The sequence below is a fragment of the Protopterus annectens genome, chromosome 9.part0, assembly GCF_019279795.1.
Source record: "Protopterus annectens isolate FY-2018-M chromosome 9.part0, PAN1.0, whole genome shotgun sequence".
NCBI classification, from domain to species: Eukaryota; Metazoa; Chordata; order Ceratodontiformes; family Protopteridae; genus Protopterus; species Protopterus annectens.
Genome location: NC_056743.1, coordinates 665,952,488 through 665,974,733, shown reverse-complemented (window position 1 = coordinate 665,974,733; position 22,246 = coordinate 665,952,488). Strand labels below are relative to the sequence as shown.

General features: G+C 36.7%; 1 protein-coding gene across 1 annotated transcript in view; it reads right to left on the bottom strand.

The window, feature by feature from the left end:
- Window positions 1-4,844: 4,844 nt before the first annotated feature.
- Window positions 4,845-22,246, bottom strand: part of LOC122811422 (von Willebrand factor A domain-containing protein 7-like) — a 405,726-nt gene continuing 388,324 nt past the window's right edge. Inside the window, exons 15-16 of the mRNA XM_044083258.1 lie at window positions 6,167-6,257; window positions 4,845-5,485 (exon numbers count right to left, since the gene is read on the bottom strand). Coding sequence (XP_043939193.1) covers window positions 5,375-5,485; window positions 6,167-6,257 — 202 coding nt within the window. The 3' untranslated portion in view covers window positions 4,845-5,374. The remainder of the gene's footprint in view (window positions 5,486-6,166; window positions 6,258-22,246) is intronic.

The window sequence follows — 22,246 nt, the reverse complement described above, 5'->3', positions numbered from 1 at the left end:
CTTTCCCCCTTGATATAGCAACCTAATATATTGTTGATAACTAGGTAGAAAACTATATTTCTAGAAAGCTTAGGATGTTTTCCAGCCGTTTAACCAGCTCTGTCCTTTCTCGTTTACCTTCTGATTTTATTGTCTAATTCAAAGTGATTGTAGGTAAGTAACTGATTTGGCCAAGCAGCAGCCATGTTTAATACCTATATCTTATTTTTGACTCTTCTTAAGGTGGAATCCTCCCCACTGCACTTATTCAAAGTTGTGTAACTAACATCCATATCGCTCAGGTTGTCTCTCTCTGCCATTGTCATCAGACCCAGACTGTGCATGATTTGAGTCTTTCCCTGCTAAGACAGGTAGGGTGGTCTCTGCATCTCAGTCATTTTGGCCTTCCTCACCATTCTCCCCATCATCTGTGGATCCTTGTGACACACTCTTCACTAAATCAATTAAATGAGAAAAGTCTTTTCCCAGATCCAATGCATTCCCTAGTCTGGATACTGTCCCAACAGCATGTCTTCATTATCAAATACCACCTCGGTTGTGGAACAGTACCTTCTATCCCCATGCAGGCATAAAACTCCCATGTTTTCATTTTGAGTTTGTAGACTATCTTTTAATAAGGACTTATTTCCTAAAGTTGCTATTTATCCAGAAGCAGTGTGTGTACATGTTTCTCATTCATGTATCATATTTGTGAATTAGTGACTGGGGTCTAATAACAGCAGCTGCCTGACTGTCATCTGCAGCCATGGAATACATTTCCCTCCTAGTTGGTTCAGTTTCAGATGCAAACACTGCGTTTCCTTCTAAATGGTTCCTTCAGATGCAAGCACTGGAATGTGTCTCTTTATTAAATGGTTCATTTTCAAATGCAAACATTGGAACGCATCATCTCCTTTTAAATAGTTCAGCTTCAGCTGCAGACATTAGTATGTGTCTCATTAAATAGTTCCTTCAGCTGCAAACATTGGAATGTCTCCTTATTAAATGGCTGAGCTTCAGAAGCAAACATCGGAATGTGTCTCTTTATTAAATGATTCAGCTTCAGATGCAGACATTGGAATGTGTCTCCTTATTAAATGGGTCAGCTTCAGATGTAAACAGGGAAAGTGCCTCCCTGCTACTGGACTAGCTTCAGTTGTAAATGTGTAATGTACTCTCCATGCCTCAGTTGCAAAATATGCTCCCCACCCAGTACATGCTTCACATCGCACAGGGTCATCATTTACTGGAAATTTTTTTTTTAAGAAATGTGCCTCATTCCAGAACATTTAAAGCATTTTATTTTTTCTAACTTATGTTCAGTCCCCTCCCCACTTTGGTGTTGCTTAAGACTGTTTCCATGTCTCTGAAAAGGTAGATAACGTTCTTCTTCTGCCATGCCCTCTCATTATATTTCCAGTTCAGCCATTTTTGTTGGTGCTCCTTTGCACAGTCCCCACCATTTTGTGAAAGCACACTTGCTACCATGTGCTTCTCAACCAGGTCTACTTGTTGGTCTGAAAATGCAGGACTTGTCTGATGAACCTGCTGACTGGATGCTGAATTTTACTCAGGATTTAACCATTTCGACAAGGTGGCTTAGGTTAAATCAAACATTTTAGGAACAGGAAGATTTATCTGAAGTAGAACAGCACACATGAAACCTTTGGCCACAGATTGCTGGTGTGAATCCTTGTAATGATTGTCTTGTATTGGCTTTAAATTAAAGTGCACTTTTTGGGACTACCCCCATACAAAAATAATTTGTCTAGTCCATTCAGTGGCTGAACCAACCCTTCCTTTTGTCTGTTCTCTTGAAAACTAGCAAGTAGACCCCAACATCATCAGAGGGACTTGTCTGATGTAGGAACTAGTTAGCTAGCTCTTGTCACTAGTGTGCCAAGCTGGTTCCCTTCCAAAGCAACAAAACCTTCAGTTAAGCAATAAATAATGAAGCAGTCTGTTTTCTTCAATCTCCGGTCAGCAACTGGAAATCTTCTTGCCGATTCTGGATGGCTATCTGATTTCCCTTGAGTCTTCTTGTTAAAAACTAGATTTTTCCATTGGTCACTGAAGGGATATATATCAGGACTTGCACATTTTGGTTAGTTTCAGTGTTGCTCTGTTGCAAAATGGCAGTAAATAATGAAGCTGTCTGTTTTCTTCAATCTCCAGTCAGCAACTGGAAATCCTCTTGCCGGTTCTGGATGGCTATCTGATTTCCCTAGAGTCTTCTTGTTAAAAACTAGATTTTTCCATTGGTCACTGAAGGGATATATATCAGGACTTGCACATTTTGGTTAGTTTCAGTGTTGCTCTGTTGCATAATGGCAGTGTTTTTTGACTAGGACTTATGTGACCTTTTTGGTGTTGCTTATACAGTTTGTTTTGCAGTTTACTAAGTCAGGGAGTAGCTTCACTAACCGTCCTTTACAGTTCACTAGCCCGTAGTGTATTTTGGACAGTCCCCAGCTTCTCCTTGGTGTGTGACAAAGCTATCTATATGTGGCCGCACTAGAGAGGATACTGTAATTCCAACCATACATCATATTTTTTAATTCTATTTAAATCAAGATGACTGGTTTTACAACACAAATAAACTACCTGCAGTTAAGCAGTAAACAAAAAAGCAAATGGTCTGTTTTCCAGTAAAGGAATACAGCTCTTTAGAATAACAGCAGAACTTTTTCAGGAATATCTGGATACAGAAAATAATTTATTAGCAAATGGTTGTTCTATAGACTGAACTTTCACTCATTTTTAATGCAGGTTTTATTCCAATATTCACATTACACAGTTCTGCTTGCAGGCTTTAAGCAACAAGCCAAAAGGCACTCTCTTCACTTATATGGATTTTTTGTGTCACAGGTAAACCACAAAATATAGTCTTACTTTGATGATTTAAAAGACAGTCTTACTTCCAGGCTTCCACTAAACGCTTGTTCTAGAAGAATCTTCTCAATCTATCACAGTCTTTTTTGTTAAGAGTTCCAAAACACTAGATTTTAAGTAGAAGTAATACTCCTGGCTCTGGTATAAGAAACTCGTATCCATCCTTTACCCATATTGTTTACTTTTAACATAGCTCACAACACAAACTTCAAGGTCAGTTCTGCAACTCACACAAACAGACACACACACACACAGAAACATAATTGTGCCGATTATAAACACCTGGTTTAGCCTCTCTCTAGTGCTGTTCTGCAGTGTTACTTAAAGAGGACTGATTCTTACCAAGTCAAAACAGGCCTTGTATATAGTAAATGTCAAGGCATACACAACAACTCTGTTACAACACACACACACACACACACACACACACACACTGGCAAACGCACACATAAAAAACATATATGCAGTACTTAAATCATGTAGCTATGCTGAGCAGTGTCAAACATAACCATGTAAATCTTACATAATTACATACCCTTCAACCTCAGAGCAAGAAGTCTAGAAAAAGGCACAAATAATGGGAGGGTGACAAAGGCCTAAAATAGGGACACTTTTGAAATATTGTTTTTACATACTTAGAAAGTTGATCAAACAAGTTTTGCATTAGCATGAATTTTCTGAAGGGTTTGAAGTTTGAAACTCAAATGTGTGCCATTATTTCCTGACTTCAGTCCTCAATGATTTGCCAGAAAAATCACAATTTTATGAGAAACAGACCAAAAATATGAGGCAGAAATATGGACATTCTGTAAAAATCTGGAAAGTTAAGAGGTATGCATAATTATGACAGGTGAAAAATATCTTATAAGCTGAGTTGCTATTATGTTTCATTCCATAGTTTAAGTTACTGAATTTATCTGCTTCTCATGCACGTCCAATAGACAGTATAAATAATCAGAATGAAGATAATTCCTCACATTTATAAAGCTATAATATTATTTTACACCATTATTCACTTATTTTACAATTATTTTGCTTTTGTGGGAGGCGATGGAGTAAAAAAATAGGTTTGTCAGACAAAGCATCAAATTTCCTTGCTACAAGTCTATGCATACTCAAAACCATCTTCAATTCAATTTTTAAATTAAAGCTTCACACTACATATTTTTTTCACTAATGTTGCCTCATTTAAAATGCAATGTTATAATTCTAGACCTCTTTTAATGCATATCAGAAGTATCAGTTTATGCCTCATATCCATTGTACTGGGGTCCTGATACAATTCTATTGCATTCTCTAATATAAACGGAGGTCTCTGATATAATTGTATCATGCACTGTAGTGTGAGCAGACTATGCCTTTTAGCCCAGGTCATGAATGAAAAGTTCTTCAGATCAGCTCACCTGTCTGATTAAGAAATACAAATGCAAATAAATGGGATGAACAAACCTCTTGGGCACAGAAACATTCATCACACATCTTTGGCTCATCACAGGTAACCATCAGCTACCTCTAGTTCCTTTTCCTGTCCAGTGGGTGTACTGGAGCCACTTTAGCCTCCCCTGGGAGACAGGTGACACATTTCTGGGACCACTGAGGATCCTGTGGCAGCTTTACATTCATGTCAGGGGGTGCTTTCTACTTGTTCTCTACTGCTGCACATGCCCAGTAACACCCTGTGAGTGGGACATGCAATGGGCATCAGCGTTGAACTGCCCCCACTTTGTGCCTTAGTGTCACTTTTGAAACTATGTACATTAGAAAGAATATTCCATGTCTTTATTATATTTTTGACCATCAGTCAGAACAGAAATATGCAAACATCCTGGCTCTTGACTGACTTTACAGCTCAATCGACATGCCTGTAAAATATTGTACATTATCATCAAGTGCTGATTAAAATGCATTATACATGTCATGAAATAACAGAATGTAGTTAAATATCAGCATTGCCAATAAAGAGATAGCGCACAGACAATTATTAAATATTTTATTTAGAATGTTTGTAGATTACATTCATTTGTTAATGAGGTGGGTGGACTACACTGAGGTTCTGTCTCATCCATGATCCAAGCCTGAGAAGCTCATAGAAGCTGAATGTGATGTTAACTATAGTAGTAACCCTCTGCAGTAATATCATACCAGGTACATTATTTATTCAAGCTTATTATAGCACTGGATAGTGCTGTTGTAGTATGTATTACTTAACTGGATGGCAAAACTGTTTCTGCTGAGCAAAAGAGAGGATCCTATAGCAGAAAGCAGGTCACAATGGCAGGGAATGGTTAATCGTTCAGTGTTCTTGCATTCAGTTGTAGGCCCATTATGGTGAGTCCATTATGTTCTGATTCAGTAGAGTTATGTCATCAAAGTATAAATTGCTGTTCCATAAGTTCTCACTGAATATCCTTGCAGTCAGTGACAAAGATTCAGCCCCAATGGATACTTTAAGCTGGTCTCTGTCCTCAGGCAGGTCTGGATACAGCATGTCTTATGTACACCATTACTTCCTCTTGTGATGAATGACACAAATTGTGATGCTAGTGATAATGGTAACTAGCAGCACACTACCACACACAATCAGGATCAAATTTGTTACTCTAGCAGCAGGAAACTATGGCAAGGATAAAAAAGAGAAAAGGGACATCTTTAGTTTCAAGACAGTCTCTGCTATTAGCATTTCAAGTCTCTATGTAATTAAAATTGCAGGAAATCCTTTCTGTAATAACTACAATGAATTCATTCCACACAGTCGTTATTTTCTAAGTGCTGATGTCTTACTCACACTACTAATGTCTGCACTCTCATTATGCCCCTATGTCAAGCCATAACTCAACTTCGTGCAGTTTTATACCTTACATCTAGTTTTAACAGGCTATGTCCTCACTGCATCTTCCTAATTTTTGTTTATTTATTAATCAGGCATGCCTACTATACAAAAGTGACATTTTCTTGGCTACCCAGAAGCACTGGCCAATGAAATGACCTGCTTGAGGTCTCACATTTCGCAAGTGTAGATTGAGGGTCTCATATCATATAATCTTTCTAAATTTCTACAAAGTGACCTGTACTGTTTCACATCTTATGATCTGCTAAGCAAACCGTGAAAGTATCACTGAGCCTGGACTTGGGCAGGAAATCTCTGAACTCTTTCTTCAGCTTCTCCAAAGCAGAAGTTTTAACATCTTAATATTGTGGGACATCTTGTTTATGATAAAGACTATATTGTAACACACCAATACTGTTGTGCTGATCTTCAACATCGGAACTAAGTTAAAAAAAAAAAAGATCTCACCTCTGGTGCTCTGTAGTCGATTGTCAAAATGTTGCCATTTCCACTGAAGTCACTTATTAAGAATTCTTGATAGGGACTGCAACATGTTGCTCTGAAGTAAGTAAAAGACCAAAAGGTTTGTGTCACAAAACGGTGTACACTGTGAACTGTTTTTTTTTTTCACCTGTTTTTATCTTTTAGTACTAGCTACCCTTCATCTATTTCTCCCTTGTTGAGTCTGTCACTTGAAATCTTTAAACACTCATTAAATGTTCCTTCTTATATACTGAACATTATCCAGTTAGAAAGTGTCTTAAAAATGTTGCTGTCCTTACTAGGTGAGGTTGTGGTTCAAAGTACCAGTGGTTGATAGAGAAACAATGCCACAATCAATAACTGAACTACATGATTCCCTAAACATTAGCAGCTTTGGGGAGATATCCAAGCTCCACTGGCAAAGCAGGATGACGCCCTAATTTTTTTGCAGATGACCCAGGTTCAGCTAATTGCCTGGGCACTGGAAGGACCTCACATGAAGGAAGTTAGAAGAGAGTGACAATTGCCAGACCCCCTCCCCCCCAGGCTGGGGTGTGTTGGAGTGGAATGGGAAGAGTAAGACCATGGTTGCTCCATGTAGAAGACCTGGACTACCGTGATTGCCCTATGGTGCATAGTACCACTAACAGAAGATTGCATGACTGCACATGTGGAAATAAAAATGTCCTACTCTGATGTTGAATGACAGAACTGACCCCGGCTCCCAGCTCTCAGCTTCCAGAGGGACAAATGGGTCTGGGGGATGTCACCCCATGGAGGAAAAAATAGATCACTTTGGCAACTGAAGGGGAAGCTTGATGGTCATGTTGGCTAGAAAGCAAAGAAAATTAAAAAAAAATCCTAAAATAGTTAGTAAAAGTGCCAGGACTGTGTAAAAATATACTGGATATCATTTTGTCAGATATCCCTGCCATTTGTGCTAATCTAAACACTGCCTCTCTGCATTATCTCTCTGCTTGCAGTGTGTAAAATTCCACATAAATACCAACCAAACCTAAATAAATATTTAGCCATCTTTAATGATTTTTTTAAATGGCAACTATGGTGCCCTGAACAGTCACCCTTCTCAATCAACAAATATTACATGTCTCCTCATTGTAATCTAGTGGTGAATCATTTATGGCTCTTTAGAAGACTTTAAATAATGGTATTGATAAATTCAACTCCGCGAGGCATAACACAGTTCTGCAATAAACTAAAAAGGTGGATCTACAAAATCAAAAATTATTATACCAGAAGAAAAAAAAGTACAAAAAGCTTTCAAACTTTACCCAACCCTTAATCAACATCTAAGAGTAACTCACTGAAACAATAAAAAAACAAAGATTCGTTTATGATACAACTTGTCATCAAGATAGGTGGCAGAATGGAAGCATTCTACAATCACATCCAAAAATGAAGGGAAGGAAGAAGACCGTAGTGTGCTAGAACAAAATGATATCATCATAGCAGAACCAACAGATGTAGCTAACATGCTAGCATAAAGATACGGGCACATTTCAGGCTGTAAATGGGGAAACGCCATCCACTTCACCAATATGATCCTAACTTAAACTGCTTCAAAATGGTCACCTCTTTCCTCAGTAAAGTCAGAAATACCTACTCCACGGGACAGATGATATAACAGGAAGATTAGTTTATGCTTTAAAATATCCTTGTATACCACCTTATGAACATTTTTAATATAGTATAAAAACCATGTCATGTCCCTGATATAAAGAAGCAGACTAAGAATATAGTTGTCACAGTTTGTAAGGATAGCTCTTATATAGATTCCCCCATAATTACAAAGTGGTCAGTAAGAGAAAAATCAGATAACCATATCTAAAATTCTTGTGCTATCATTAGCTATCCAGTTGCAGTCTCATATTATGCAAATTTTATTATGTACATTACATTTGTAGTCTATGCACATTCACTCAAATTACACTTTTGTAATGAAACAGAAGCAGGAAACCTTGGTGAGCAGATCTGAAATTACATTTTGATTATACCTGACATGGCTGCACATTAATTTAATTTGCAAAAACATTTAGTTTAGAAACATATTTAGCTACTTTATATGAAACTGAGCAAGTTGTAAAATGCACCCAGTAATTGTAAGCAGCACTTTGCATAGCATTTCTCATTTTTGAATACTCACAATAACAAGGAATGTGTGTGTGTTTTTACTTGTATTTAATTTTATGATTTTTTGTAGATAAGATAGTTCCTTGTGTTTTTTATGCATGCATCTTATTTGCATGAAAATATATGTACTGCTGGCATAAGCAACATTCATTTTATACACTTTAGTTAATTGGAAATATAATTTTATTTTTCTTAATGGATCTAGACTGTCAAAGCAATAACTTTCTTAAAAATGTCTTAAATGTGAAGGACTTCCAAGATGGCTGCACACTGATCAACAGCTTAATTTTAGCTCTTCCAGTGTGAAAAAAGAAACAGAGAGAAGGGCTAGTAATTCTATCAGTTTTAATAAACTTCAGTCACTAGCTAGTAAGTACACTGCCTAGATGCCAGCGAAGAAGAAACTTAGAGAGCCTGAAAGAAAATCAGCTAGAAAAGGTGAAGAGAAAACACTGTATTGGATGAATCCTATAGCTGTTCAACAAAAAGCAGTTTGAGCTCCAGCTTTCGTACAACAGATGGATTTCAGTAATTCAGAGGAAAAATAAATCAAATGTGCTCAGAAACATTGAAGGAGTATATCAACTCAAAAAAACAAAAGGCTGAAAAAAAGCAGAAGAAGCTTTAAATAGCTATTCAGACAAACTGATAATGTAAAAATCAGAGGCTGAAATGAAGAAAAGGCTGTCTAGGTATTACAGTGCTCAAGAAGAAATATTTCAAAAAGTGGTAGAGTTAGAAAACAAAGCATGCAGAGAAAACCTGAGATTTTCTGCTGTACCAGAGAAACTGGGAGGAACAGACTGGTTTATTAATTAAAAGGGTACATTGTGCATATATGCTCTGAATTCAGCCACAAGAAAGCAGTCAAGACCTGTATTAGTAAAGATGACATCCTACCAGCAGAAAGATTTGATCCTGACAAAACTGTAGCAGAAGTGCAAAGTATTAAAAACTGGAGACAGTGTTTGTGGAAAATGATTATTCACTGTACACTAGGCAGAAGAGAAGCAAATTTATCCCAGCAATCAGGAAACATTGAAAGGCAGATGTGAGATTCAAGCTGCTGTTTCCAGCTGTCATCAGTATATTTTTTTTCCTGGAGGATCAAAGTCATTTTTGACACAAAACAGGCTAAGGAGAAAATACAAAATTTTGTCCAACAAAAAGTGAGTCATCAAACAGAAGAGGTCTGCTTCTCATTCTTCTGATAATAATGCCCATAGAGATATTTTGCCAGTGAAACCTTTTCCAATGTTCCAAATAAAAATGCTCGAGAGAGAAAAAAGCACTGGAGTTGATTAGAAGAGTCAGTAGTACCTTGGACTTGAACAAGAGTCTGGGGTCAGGAGATGAGCAGCAAGAAGACTAGCAATACTAAAATTAGTGAATACATGGGAGATTATAAAGCATCAATCACATTTGTGAAATATGGCTTGACAAGAAAAAGTGGCTGAGAAACATTCTACTTTTTTTGACTTTGTTAACCTTGTAGGGGGATTGAAATTCATATAGCCCAATCCATGTCATTAATGTTTGGAGGGACACTAAAAGGAAAAAAAAGAAAGTAACTAAGTACAACAAATTTGTCCCTAACAATATAAACTGTTTCACAATATAAACTGCATGTGATAGTTGTGTGTGATAAAGTTATAAAAGTAAAGTAAAAAAAGTGTTTTTTTTTAGTTTTGAGAAATGTAGGCATTCCAATGTAAAAAAGAAAAGAAAGGCTGTACAAAAGCATGTATAAATTAATAATCTTGGTCTGTTGGGGTACTAGATGGGGTGTACAAATATATTGATTATAATAAATGTGTAGTTGAGATGTTTTCTCTTACTTTTGTGTAGGTGAATGTCTGGATTAATGCCCTTGGCATTTCTAAAAACAAGAAAACACTGAATGTAATGAAAAGTTTTCCTATAGAAAATAAATGTTCAGTGTGAATTGAAAAGTCAGCAGCAGAGGGCAGCTGTACATTATGTTCCTACATTCCATGGACAGAAGCTGACAATAAATTTTGGGAGCTCTGGCCATTGTTTGCTGAGAGAAACATACAATTAAAAGGTAAAAGGGCAAGCAGCTGATTAAAAAATAAAGGTTGAAATTACTGGAAGTAAATAAGAGCAACCTTCCTAGTACCTAAATACATCAATACATTTAATAGAACAGTGTATAATTTAATTTTATTCAAAGATAGCCAGAACAATTTTTAAGGCTAAAAAGTAATGTTTTCTGAAAGCATACAAGCTGTTTTTCACATCTGAGAGGGGAATAAAGACAAGACATGACAGGCAAAAACTAGTATATGTAGGAGCACAGGCTGTAACATGTACCTTAACATGTATAACCTTAATTTTAGCTTAGGTAATGCCTGTGGGTGCAACTGTCGATTTGGGACAATTGTTTCTATCAGGAGGGTTAAACTTCATTATTTGAAGATATACATAGCTGTGTGTGTGTGTGTGTGTGTGTGTGTGTGTGTGTGTGTGTGTGTGTGTGTGTGTGTGTGTGTGTGTGTGTGTGTGTGTGTTTGTTTTAAATTAATAGCTTCTGGGGTGTTCTTGGTGTTTTTGAAGGGTTTTTATTAAAACAAAAAGTCTTGTAAAATGTGACATATGCTCAAATGGAGAGGACAAGAAAAAGCTGTATAAAAGATCTACCTGATAAACATTAGTGGGTGCATCTAACACAAAAGATGGAAATAGACATTTAAAAAGCTGTCATATATAATAGGTGGGAATAATAACTTCTTATCATAAAGACTACACCATCCATATTACCTTGGAGCATGAATAACTCCCATGTATAGAAAAAAGGTGAGAGTATTGAATTATAATAAGAAATACAAAGTGCAAATAGCAATGCTGTAAGAAACACATTTGGAATGACATGAACATGTGAATTTGATAAAGAAAAGAATTCAGGATGGATATTCAGCAGAATATCAAGGACAAAGGAAAACAGGATTACTTAGATTAAGAGAAGTTCCAAGAGTGGTAGAAGAGGAACAAATTAATGGTAGATTTGTGGTAGTAAAGAGCTATTGGCAAGGGAGGAGGATTACACTGTTATGTTTTTATATTCCACCCAAAACTACTATTATGGAGCTTAAGAGAATTTGGGGAGAAGTTCTTAAAATTTAGCAGGGAATATTACTTATAGTTGGGGGACTGGAACTTGATTTGCAACACTGAGGATGTATCTGGGGTACCCAGAAGGGAAAATATAAGAAAAGAGGGTAGATTTTTGAAGAAATTTATGAAAATATTTGGTATGGAAGACATGAATTCATTAGTAGGAAATTGGACAGAATTTATATATTATTCCCTGAGGTACAATAATTTGGCTGGACAAGGCAGAGATTATATTTCACAGAACATGTGCAAGTAATTGAAAGCTTTGATGCACATCCAGTAACTATTTCAGATCATGCACCAATAAGAACTAAAATGCAGGGTAATGAAGTAAAAATGAGACACACTGGTGCTTCCAAACCTACCTGTTAAAAAGAGGAATTTAAGGAATGGGTAGGGGAATTATTTGAGAGTTATAAGGAAAGATAGAAATTTCTTCAGACTTTATCGCAAGCATGTGACATAAAATGAAAGTGGAGCTTAAAACAGAGTAGAAATAAAAGAAAGAAGTAATAAGAATTATTTAGAGGGACTGCCAAAGTTTAATGTATTGCAGAATAAGGGGAATCTTAGAGAACAAGAAGCGGTGTAACTGCAGAATATTAAAAAAGTATGCATGAGTTTATAAAGACTATTGTTAAGCAACTGTTTTTAATAACTCCAGGACAAAAAAAAACTTTTAGCACAATGACTTATGCAACAGAAAGTAGAAAGGGTTGTCGCCAAACTTAGACAAAAATAAAAGTAATCAGAGATCCTGTAGAGATATTACAGATATTTCAGAAATTTTATGAAAATTTGTATAAAGCAGAGAAATGTGGAAATCAGGAAAGAGCACAAATAGAAAGTTTTATGGAAGAATTAACTATGTTAAGGTTAGAGTTAGATGATATTCAACAAATAACAGTTAAGATAGGAGGAGATGAGATGAAAACAATGACTTATAATCAATCTACAGGAAAGTCTCCTGGAATAGATGGTATTCCTATGGAAGTTTGGAAATTAGGAGAGAAGAAAGTGATAAAGATTGGAAGGTTTTGTTTAACAGTATTTTAAAAGGTCAGGAAAAGTGGTGGTTATAACACCAGAAAACAGTAAAATTTCATATCGGCCCATTTCAATTTTAAACCATGATTATAAAGTATGTATGTCTATAATAGCTAAAGGAATGGCAAATGTGTCAACAAAATTGAAAAATATGGATCAATGTGGTTTTGTGGAGGCGAGGCAAACATTTGACATTGTTAGTAGAATGATGATCCAAAAAAAAACTCTGTTGTTGGAGGGTCTTGATGCAGAGAAAGAAGCATTTAACAGAGTAAAATGGCATTTTTATTACTAAGGCAATGGAAGCACTTGCATTCCTTGATACAATAAGACAGTTAATTAGGAGGACATATGATGGATCAAAGGCAAGTGGGAGGGTTCCTCTCTGAAATTGTTTGTCTGAATAGAGGAACCAGGCAGGGGTGTCTTTTTTCATCTTTGTTATTTGAATTACATTTAGAGCCACTAGCAAAGAAAATAAGGGACCCAAATTCAAGGATATAATTGGTATAGTAATCAAGAAAAGTTGTCAAATTGTACTATTTTGTACCTAATAAAACCAGAAAAGGACATAACAGTGTTGTAGAACATTTTGAGACAGTTTTTATTTTATTTTATTTATTTTACATTTGTTGACCGGGCTAGTCCAGCTGGATATATGTCCATTTTCAGTGGAGGCCCGGGGAGAAGCTCTACAAATTACAACATAAAAGGTCAAGACAAAGACAATAACAGTATAATTTGGTACATAAGTTTTAACAATTATAGTACAAGCCTAAGATTATATATTTTATATTTCAGTAGGAAAAAGGAAATATTTATCTAAGAATAGATGAATAAGACTAATACATTTGTATTAGAAATGGTGTAGTACAAATCTTTATAACATATTACAAAATTAGATACACCTAGTAATTTATGATAAGAGATACTAAGGTCTCACAAAAACATAAGAAAGAAAAACACTAGAGATCAATAGATAGAGTACAGAAGAACAGCAAACAAGGATGGATTTCTAGTGTTATTTAACACATAGGTTGTGATACTATATGAAGGTGTTTGATCATTCCACAGTATATACTTATTTACATGAGAAAAAATCCTAAGGAAGGTTAAGCTCACTAAAAATTAGTGATACAACACAAGATCATGATCATGGGAGGCTAGGAATTGTGGGAGCCTAGTTAATAGTTAGGTACTTAGTCTGGGTTAACACAGGGGCATAGCCAGTGTGATGTGAGGTAGGGTTTAAGCTTGCTTTTAAATAAGCTGACAGAGGATATTGAGGTTAGTTGGCTTGGGATGATGTTCCAGGCTTTACCCACTGTATTGGAGAACAAGGTGTCACCAGCTAAGTTGTTGGATTTTGATATTTGTACAAGTAGGTTATTAGCTGAGCGTAAGGTCTTGAGGTTATTATAGGGGATGACTAGGGATGTAAGTATGGGTATATTTTGAGGTAAATACAGGATCTTATGGGCTACTATTAATTGATTGAAAAGTATTAAATTTGGCAGCTCTAACCATCCTAACTGATTCAGATTGATACAGTGATGAGTTCTATAGGAGGACCCAGCTGCAAATCTGGCAATATTGTTGTAGGAGGATGTAAGTTTACTCAGATTACTTCTACATATTTTGGTATAGATAGGGGAGGCATAGAGCAAGGTAGAGATGAGGTGGGTACAAGCAATAGTAACCCTGGCTGGAGGTGTAAGAAAGGGTTTTATTCTATAGAGGGAACCTAGTTTCTTGTTTACTATTTTTATGGTGTTATTAATGTGAGGTTCAAAGGACAAGTTGTTACCTATTAGTGCCCTGAGTAGTTTGGTGGTTGGTTCAGGAGATATTATAGTTCTATCATTTGAAGTAATAGTAAAGTTAAGTGGGGAGGTTCTGCGGGTGGGGGTAAATAGTAACATTTTTTGTTTTTTTGGGGTTAAGGATAAGATGTCTTTGTAGGAGCCAGTTTTCAACTGTACTAAAGGTCATTTGGGTTAGTGACTGAAGTTCTGATTGAGAAGCAGCAGCGCATACGAGTGTGGAGTCGTCAGCGTATTGGATACAGTCAGCTTGAGGAATAACAGTATGAAGGTAATTTGTAAAGATGGAGAAGAGTAATGGGCCTAATATAGATCCTTGCGGGACCCCTAGAGTGACTGGGACGTGGGAAGATAAAGTATTTTCCCATAGTACAGCCTGTTGCCTGTTATGTAGGTATGATTGGAACCACTGTATAGTATGGTTGTCCAATGACAGGTTTTTGAGTGTGTCTTTAAAGGAGGTGGTGATTCACCATGTCAAATGCTTTGGACAGGTCAATAAAAACAGCTGAGGATAGAGTATCAATATTATGATTACTGTTAATATGGTTAGTGAAGGATAAGAGAGCAGAGATGGTGCTATGAAATGGTCTAAAGCCATGTTGACATGGTGCTAATAAATTGTGATTGAGTAGGTAGGTTAACAGTTGTATGTGTATACATTTCTCCATTATTTTTGCCAAAGGAGATAGAATAGCTATGGGCCTATAATTGGACAACTCTTTGGAGTTACCGCCCTTATGCAGGGGAATTATGTGAGAGACTTTCCAGATTAGGGGAATAGATCCTTCAGAAATAGTTCTGTTAATGAGGATGGATATGGGGTAGGCTATGACTTTAGCAGCTTTTTGCAGGTATTCTGCAGGTAATTTATCAGCAGAGAGAGTAGTGGGTTTAAGTTTCTGTATGAGGTTACAGACAAGTGAAGTGGGCACTGGCTGAAAATGAAATTGATGAGAATTATTGGTAAAGGTTGTGGCAGAGCCTGGGATGCTAGAGGATAACTGGTTGGCTAGGGATTGTATGGTTTCAGTGAAAAAAGTATTAAAATGAGTCAGCTATTTGGATGGGATTGTTGTGATCAGAGCCAGAGGGAGTACTTGAGCATCCAGGGTGTAGGAGGTTATTGATACCTCGCCAGAATTTTTGGGGATTATTTTGGTTGGTTTGTTATAGCTGGTAGTAGTAGTTTCTTTTATCGGCTAATATGGCTTTTTTTGTTTCATTTCTTAGCTGTCTGAATTGTAGGTGGTCTGAGGAGCTTTTTGTTGAGGGCCATTTGGCCCATTGTTTATTTCTTTGGAGGATTTTTTGTTTGGTCATTTTGGTGAGCCATGGTGCCGGTTTGGTTCTAATTCTAACTTTGCGTAATGGGGCATGGCTGTCTAAAATGGTTAGAAATTTAGAGTTAAAGTATCTCACGGCATTATCTATTGGGAGGTATTTCAGGGGTGACCAGTCACAGGTGACTAGTTCAGCTTGAAAGTGAGCAGGGTTACAATTTTTGGTAGTGCGAATAGTTCTACAGATGGTAGAGTTTAGGATGACAGTTTTTGTTCTGATTAAATAGGTAAGCGGGTTGGGGATGTTATAGTTTGGGTAAAACCATATAAGTTGATATGAGTAGTTTCAGGTCCTTTAAGGATATAAAATGAATGAAAATACAACAAAGGCTATAACTGTACACTATGTACCCGCACATGAATTGGTTCAGTAATACCCACATTTATGGGAATATTATAAAATGAAATATTTAGGAGTATGTGTTAAAAAGATTCTATTATGACAGCTTAGGATATGTAGGAAGAGACTAAACAAAGGATAATACAGAAACTGAGAAACAAAACTCTTCTTTATACATATGGTTATCAAAAACAAGCAATAACAATGTTTTTAGAGTCTAGTTTTATATACAAGTCGAGCATATTTTTATGAACCAAATGAGAGGCTGAGAACAGTAATTAATAAAAAGTTGAAAGATTTTATCTGGAAGTAGAAGAGGGCAAGGGTCAAGCTGGATATGTTGATCCTTCCAATAGAACATGGTGATTTAGGATTACCCGATTTGAAGTGATATTTTAGAGCTACACAGTTAAGACTCAAAAGCAGAAAGCTATAATTCAAAGTGGAAAAGGATAATGATAAAGCAGTGGGGAAATTTACGAAATAAGGACAGAGTAGGATTTTGGATGCAGATCCTTAAGGAGAATAACAGCCACACAGAATATTATATTCATAAATTAGCTGAAAGTACTATAAGAACTAAGCCAACACAAGAAATGAGAAAGGAGATCTTGCTGATAAGGATGACTGAAATTAGGGATACAGAGAATATGCGAGAGAGGGATGGAATTTACTGGAGAAAACTGGAAAAGGAATCAAGGTATTGGGAGCAAATAACTAGAGAGGGAAAAGTATTAGAATAGGAAGAGGCCAAGAGGACATCTGGACTGCTGGCCAAACTGCCTTCCCTGCCAGGGATTGAAATTAGAATATAGGCAAAGGGATAGGGGAATCGCTAAGCTTCTCCACTCCTCATCAGTTGTAGAAAGTCAGATATAACAAAACTAGATACCTGCTATGACAAAACTGCTACGTTTGCCACAGATACTCAGCCCTTAAACAGCTCAACTGTCTTGAGTTTCCTCAGCTCCTCCTTTACAACCAACTTATACTGGCCCACAAGAATCTATACCACCCTGAAAAAAAACAGCACTACAAAATTTATTGCATCCCTACACCAGCAACAGGGTCGTATGCTCCAGTAATAAATTCCTCCTTGAAGTAACTAGAGCTAACAATACAGCTCTTCTCAAATTTCATAGCTAAAAAGATGAATACCTTGCCTGCTGACAGTTCAGCTACATCTTCCTTATCACATTTTTAAAAATCTCTAAAAATACACCTAGTAGATGCATGGTTTGCAATTGTGTCAGTCCAGGCTAGTCAAATGCCGAGTCCCCCTTTCCACACCCACCTGCAAACATTCCATTCTGACAACAGATGGTATTCTTATCCAAATTAAATGGAAGAAGGATATAATCACTGCCTTGAGCCGATTCTCTGACTCATTATATAGCAACTGCTCTACATCCCTCTAATCACTTTTACATTTGTTCTATCACCTCTTCACTAGACAAGTATGTAGTGTTTTAATATTCTCATTTGTCAGCATCATGATACTTCTTTGTAAATCAAATGTATTATTATCTAAGCTTATATTTTTAATGTGCAATGTATTGTGCCACTTTATTATACTATGTAATGTGTCACATATGTTGGAGCTTTTCTCTCTGCTGAAAAGGACTTGTGTCCAGTCGGACTTTCCCAGTATTTAAATGCAAAATAAGTATGATTATAACTTCTTTTTTATAAGACCCATTGATCCTACTGCTACTGGAACTGTCTGAGCATTTTCCTCCACAATGGCCTTGTTTCTGTCTGCAAATCCTGGTATTTTATGATTTTGTGTCTCTCCGTATATAAGACACTGTAGTCACTGTGTGCAGCGATTTCGATAATCAATGTTACTTTTGTCTTCTTTTCATGGACTACTATATCTTGTTTTCCTGCATCTATTTTATGAACTGTCAGTAATGGATGATCCCATGTGATATAAACTTCATTATTTTCTGTGATGCTTTGTGGCTCACATTTACAGTGCTACTTCAATATTACAATGTTTACACAATCTCCAATGCAACAGTTGCCACATTATTATGCCTTTCAGTATATAGTCCTTCTGCCATTAGTATATCACAACCAGCAACAAGATGTGCAACTGTTTCCAGTTCTGTTTTATAAAACCTGCATCTGTCTGTTTCTCCCACATGTTCAATGGACTTTGTAGACCAAAATGTATGTTCACTATCTTGGGCCACCAATAGTAACCTTTCATCTTTTGGTTTAAATTCACTTCTCCTTAACCATTCATGTGTTTGATCCTGATCAACGTGAGATTTTTCCAAGAGTTTTTATATACTTGCAACTATATTTATGCATTTTCCACATTTTTGCCTTCTCATCTGATCCTTTATCTTATATTCTTTCTTTTGTTTTTTTTTTTTTGGATAATGCAGTTGCTCCCTGATTTTCATCTACTTCTGGTTTGATTTCCATTCCCGCTTGATGCAGATATGCTTTTGCCAAATTAAGCAGGGAAGTCATCTTACACTTATTTTACTCATGTTTCAATGCTTTCACTATGTTTAGGTCTTCTGAGGTCACCAGATATATATGCAGACCCACTATTGCAGATCTGTGCATGTAATCAGTTTCGAGAAGACCCATGCTTCCTTCAGAATGAGGAATATATATAGTCTTGGCATGCACTGAGTTTTGTAAATAATTTGATGAGCATGAAGCATCCTTCTTGTTTTTCTGTCCAAATTATCCAACAACTTTTGGGGCCAGTCATTCCAAAATTGTAAGTTAGGTAAGGAAGAGCAAATTGGTTTGTAGCCTGGACTTTGTTCCTAGATGTTAATGTTGTTTTCAGGATTAATTTATGTCTTCTAAAATATTCCTTACTAAGTTTTATTTGCATTTGTTCATGTTTTATTGATGATCCTTCATCAGTCCCCAAATATTTATACACTCCCTCTTGTGCAAGTTCTTCTATATCACATTCCTGTCCCAAACTGATGTTTTCTTTGTGCTGTTTTCCTGCTTTAAATGTTGCATTTGCACATTTATGAAGACCAAATGAGATTCTTATGTCATCTGAAAACATTTTAACCACTTGCAGTTGTGCTTTCAGTTCCTTCTGATGAACTATACAGTTTTAAATCATCTACAAAAATAAGATGCAAAGTCTTTATACTTTGTTGTTTTCTGGTAGCCAAATTATAGCTATGATCCAATCTATCAAGTAGACAGCTCAATAGGTTAAGGGCAAGGCAAAAGATTAGTGGTGACAGAGTCACCCTGGAATATCCCCCTTTGAATCCTTATCCCTGGAATAATAATTTGTCCTTTATTATGGCTTAACTGCAAAGTTGTTGCTACTATTTCATGGTACTGTAATGTAATCGATTAGTGTAGGGTGTATCATATATATTTTTAAGCACTCTTTTATCCATGAATGTGGGATACTGTCAAATGCCTTTTTGTAATCTATGCCATACTTCAATTCTTCCCCTTTTTACAGTTCTCCATTATGACTTTATTTAACATCAAAAGATCTTTTGTTCCTTATGACTTTCTTTTATTACCCTTTTGTTCTATTGCCATGATTGAGTTTTCTTCTAAATGACTTTAAACTCTGCCAGCATCAGTTCCAGTGTATAGTTTATACATCGTCATCAGAAGGCAAGTTATTGATCTATAGTTTTTATGATATCTTGCAGGTTCACTCTTAAGGTGGAGTATTGTTTTTCCCGTTGTTAGCCAGGCTAGTGTCTGTTTGGGGGGGGGGGGGGCTTTCATCTTTTGGTTTAAATTCACCTCTCCTACTTTCTTAAGCAGTCATGTCTAACTGTCTCAATTCTTCTGTTATGCAGTCCAGCCATCTCTTGGATGGAAATCTTTATTTCATCTTACATTCTTTCTGTATCTCCCAAATCTGCATTACCAAAGCATCTTTTGCTTTTATGCAAGTGACCAAACAATGGTAATCTGTTCCCTTTGGCCTTCTCTGCAATAGGGGCTGCTTTACCTTCCACTCTGATGTCTTGATCTCTTTGTCTGTCCCACAGTGTGCATCCTACCACCCATCTCAGGTACTTCATCTCTGTCGTCTCAAGCTTCCAAAGCTGCTCTTTCTGGACTTCCAAGGCTTTTGTGCCATACAGAAGCACTGGAGTGAAAACTGCTTTATGCACCTTACCTTTCAGCTTTGTTGGCATTCATTTGTTATGTACTACTGCTGACACTGTACCAGTTGACTGCAGATGCTTCTGTCTTTGACTTCCTCATTCAGAGCTCCCTTCCCTCCATCACACCTCCCAGTTACTTGAAGCTGTTAACCTGTTCTACCATTCTCCTTCTATTTCAGTTTTCACACTTTTGATTTCCCCCTTTTATTGCCATGACCACTGTCTCATGTGCACTTGGTTTCATTCCATCTTATTTCAGTTTTACATTCCAGTCCACCATCATTTGCTTAGGTTCCTCTTCAGAGTATGTCTGGAGTGCCACATGACTGTTCATTTCTAATTTCTGTCACTTGCTGTCCACTGCATTCCGCCATTTTACTTTACACAAAGGTGATACAATCATCCCCACTGCCTTCTCCAACACCCCATTAATAAGAATACTCTTTCTTTGGGCTTTGTCCTACAGGTCAATCTCCAACTGCAAAGTAAGATTCTGATCATTCATGTCCTAAAACTCTCCAGACTCCTCTTAACCTCTTCAAGGACAAGTAACAGCTCCTTCCACAGAATAATTTCATTAAAATCTGACCTGTCTGCATTGACACTGAACTTTAGCTATGCTGTCTCCTTGTCCACTGGCATACCCTTTGAAGCCATGTCAACCCTTCTAGGAGAATTGGATGTTTTTCAAACTTTTTTGCTAGTTTAAGTTTAATCATGGGGACAATCCATGTGAAGCAGAGTTCCTCCCTAACCCAATTCAAGTGCAACTTGGGCAGTTGGATGGGAAACCGGTAATTCATCCCTCGTTTGGCAGCCATGTCGCTAATGGACAGAGGTAACCTGTAAATGGTTCATCTCCCAAGCCCATGCTTACACTTAACAAGGGTATCAGAACTTGTCAGAGATTTGGGATCCATGGCTAGGCTTAAAAATGCCCTTGTGGTCGTTGGCCTAGTAAACACCTATGAACAATTCTTTTGCTCAGAGATCTTACCCAGTTAGAACTCTTTCACTTTTAAGTGACCAAACTAACAACTGACACTCTTTCTTAAAGTGAATAATCAGGGAAGTGTCTACAAGCACTCATATCATCAGAAGACTCACTCTTTAGTAATCCTCAAAGTCACTGTAGCCTCTTATGTTTGCAGACTGCAACTTAGATTGTATGGTGTAAAAAGGGAAATCCTTTTACTGCTTTGATGGATTTGTCATGTTTGCTGCTTTGGGGACATTGTAAATTGAAAAAAAACGAAAAGGAAACAAACACTATGAAAATAAACCAAAACAGTGATCATGTAGCCACAAAACCAGCGCAAAATAAAATAACGTTCAGAAAGTTTATTAAAACCAACAACATTTTCGTTGCTACAAATGAGCAACTTCTTTATTGCTCATTTGTAGCGACGAAAACGTTGTTGGTTTTAATAAACTTTCTGAACGTTATTTTATTTTGCGCTGGTTTTGTGGCTACAGGATCACTGTTTCTGGACATTGTAAACTGGTAAAATCTTGTGTGGAAGACAAAGGTTTTACCTTATTAGCAGGCACATGTGCCCTGTATGTATAACTTTGACAGTGAAGTTATGAAGTTTTTAAAACATAAGGCAGGTATAGTATCTGGGTTGATTATTATTTATTGGATGGAATAATGGTGTCTATATTGTGTCCCTTTAAGTCTTGTCAAAAATTAGGTCAAATTAATACACTGTTTATACCTGGCCATAGTAGAGCTACATATTAAGTAGTAATTGAAGATCCTGGTGGGGGGTGAGGCATGAGTTTGTTATATTAAGACCAGTGCATTTAATGGAATCTCTTACTTTACTTGTATGCTGGCATTTACTAATTCAGTTGGTCAGATTAGTGTTCCCTGATGGAGTATATGTCTGCACATCTAAAAATAATTGAGCTTGGATTTAAAGAGAAGTTTGTAACACACAGATTATTATTCAGTCACAATAAAAATGCAGACTTTGTGGTGAGCAATTCTGACATTTTGTAAAAGAAAATTAGGCTTTCATTATTGATGTTGGAGTCTGCTGTGAAGCAGAAAATGACAGCAGGTTTTAAGTAGTGTATCAAACAGTCCT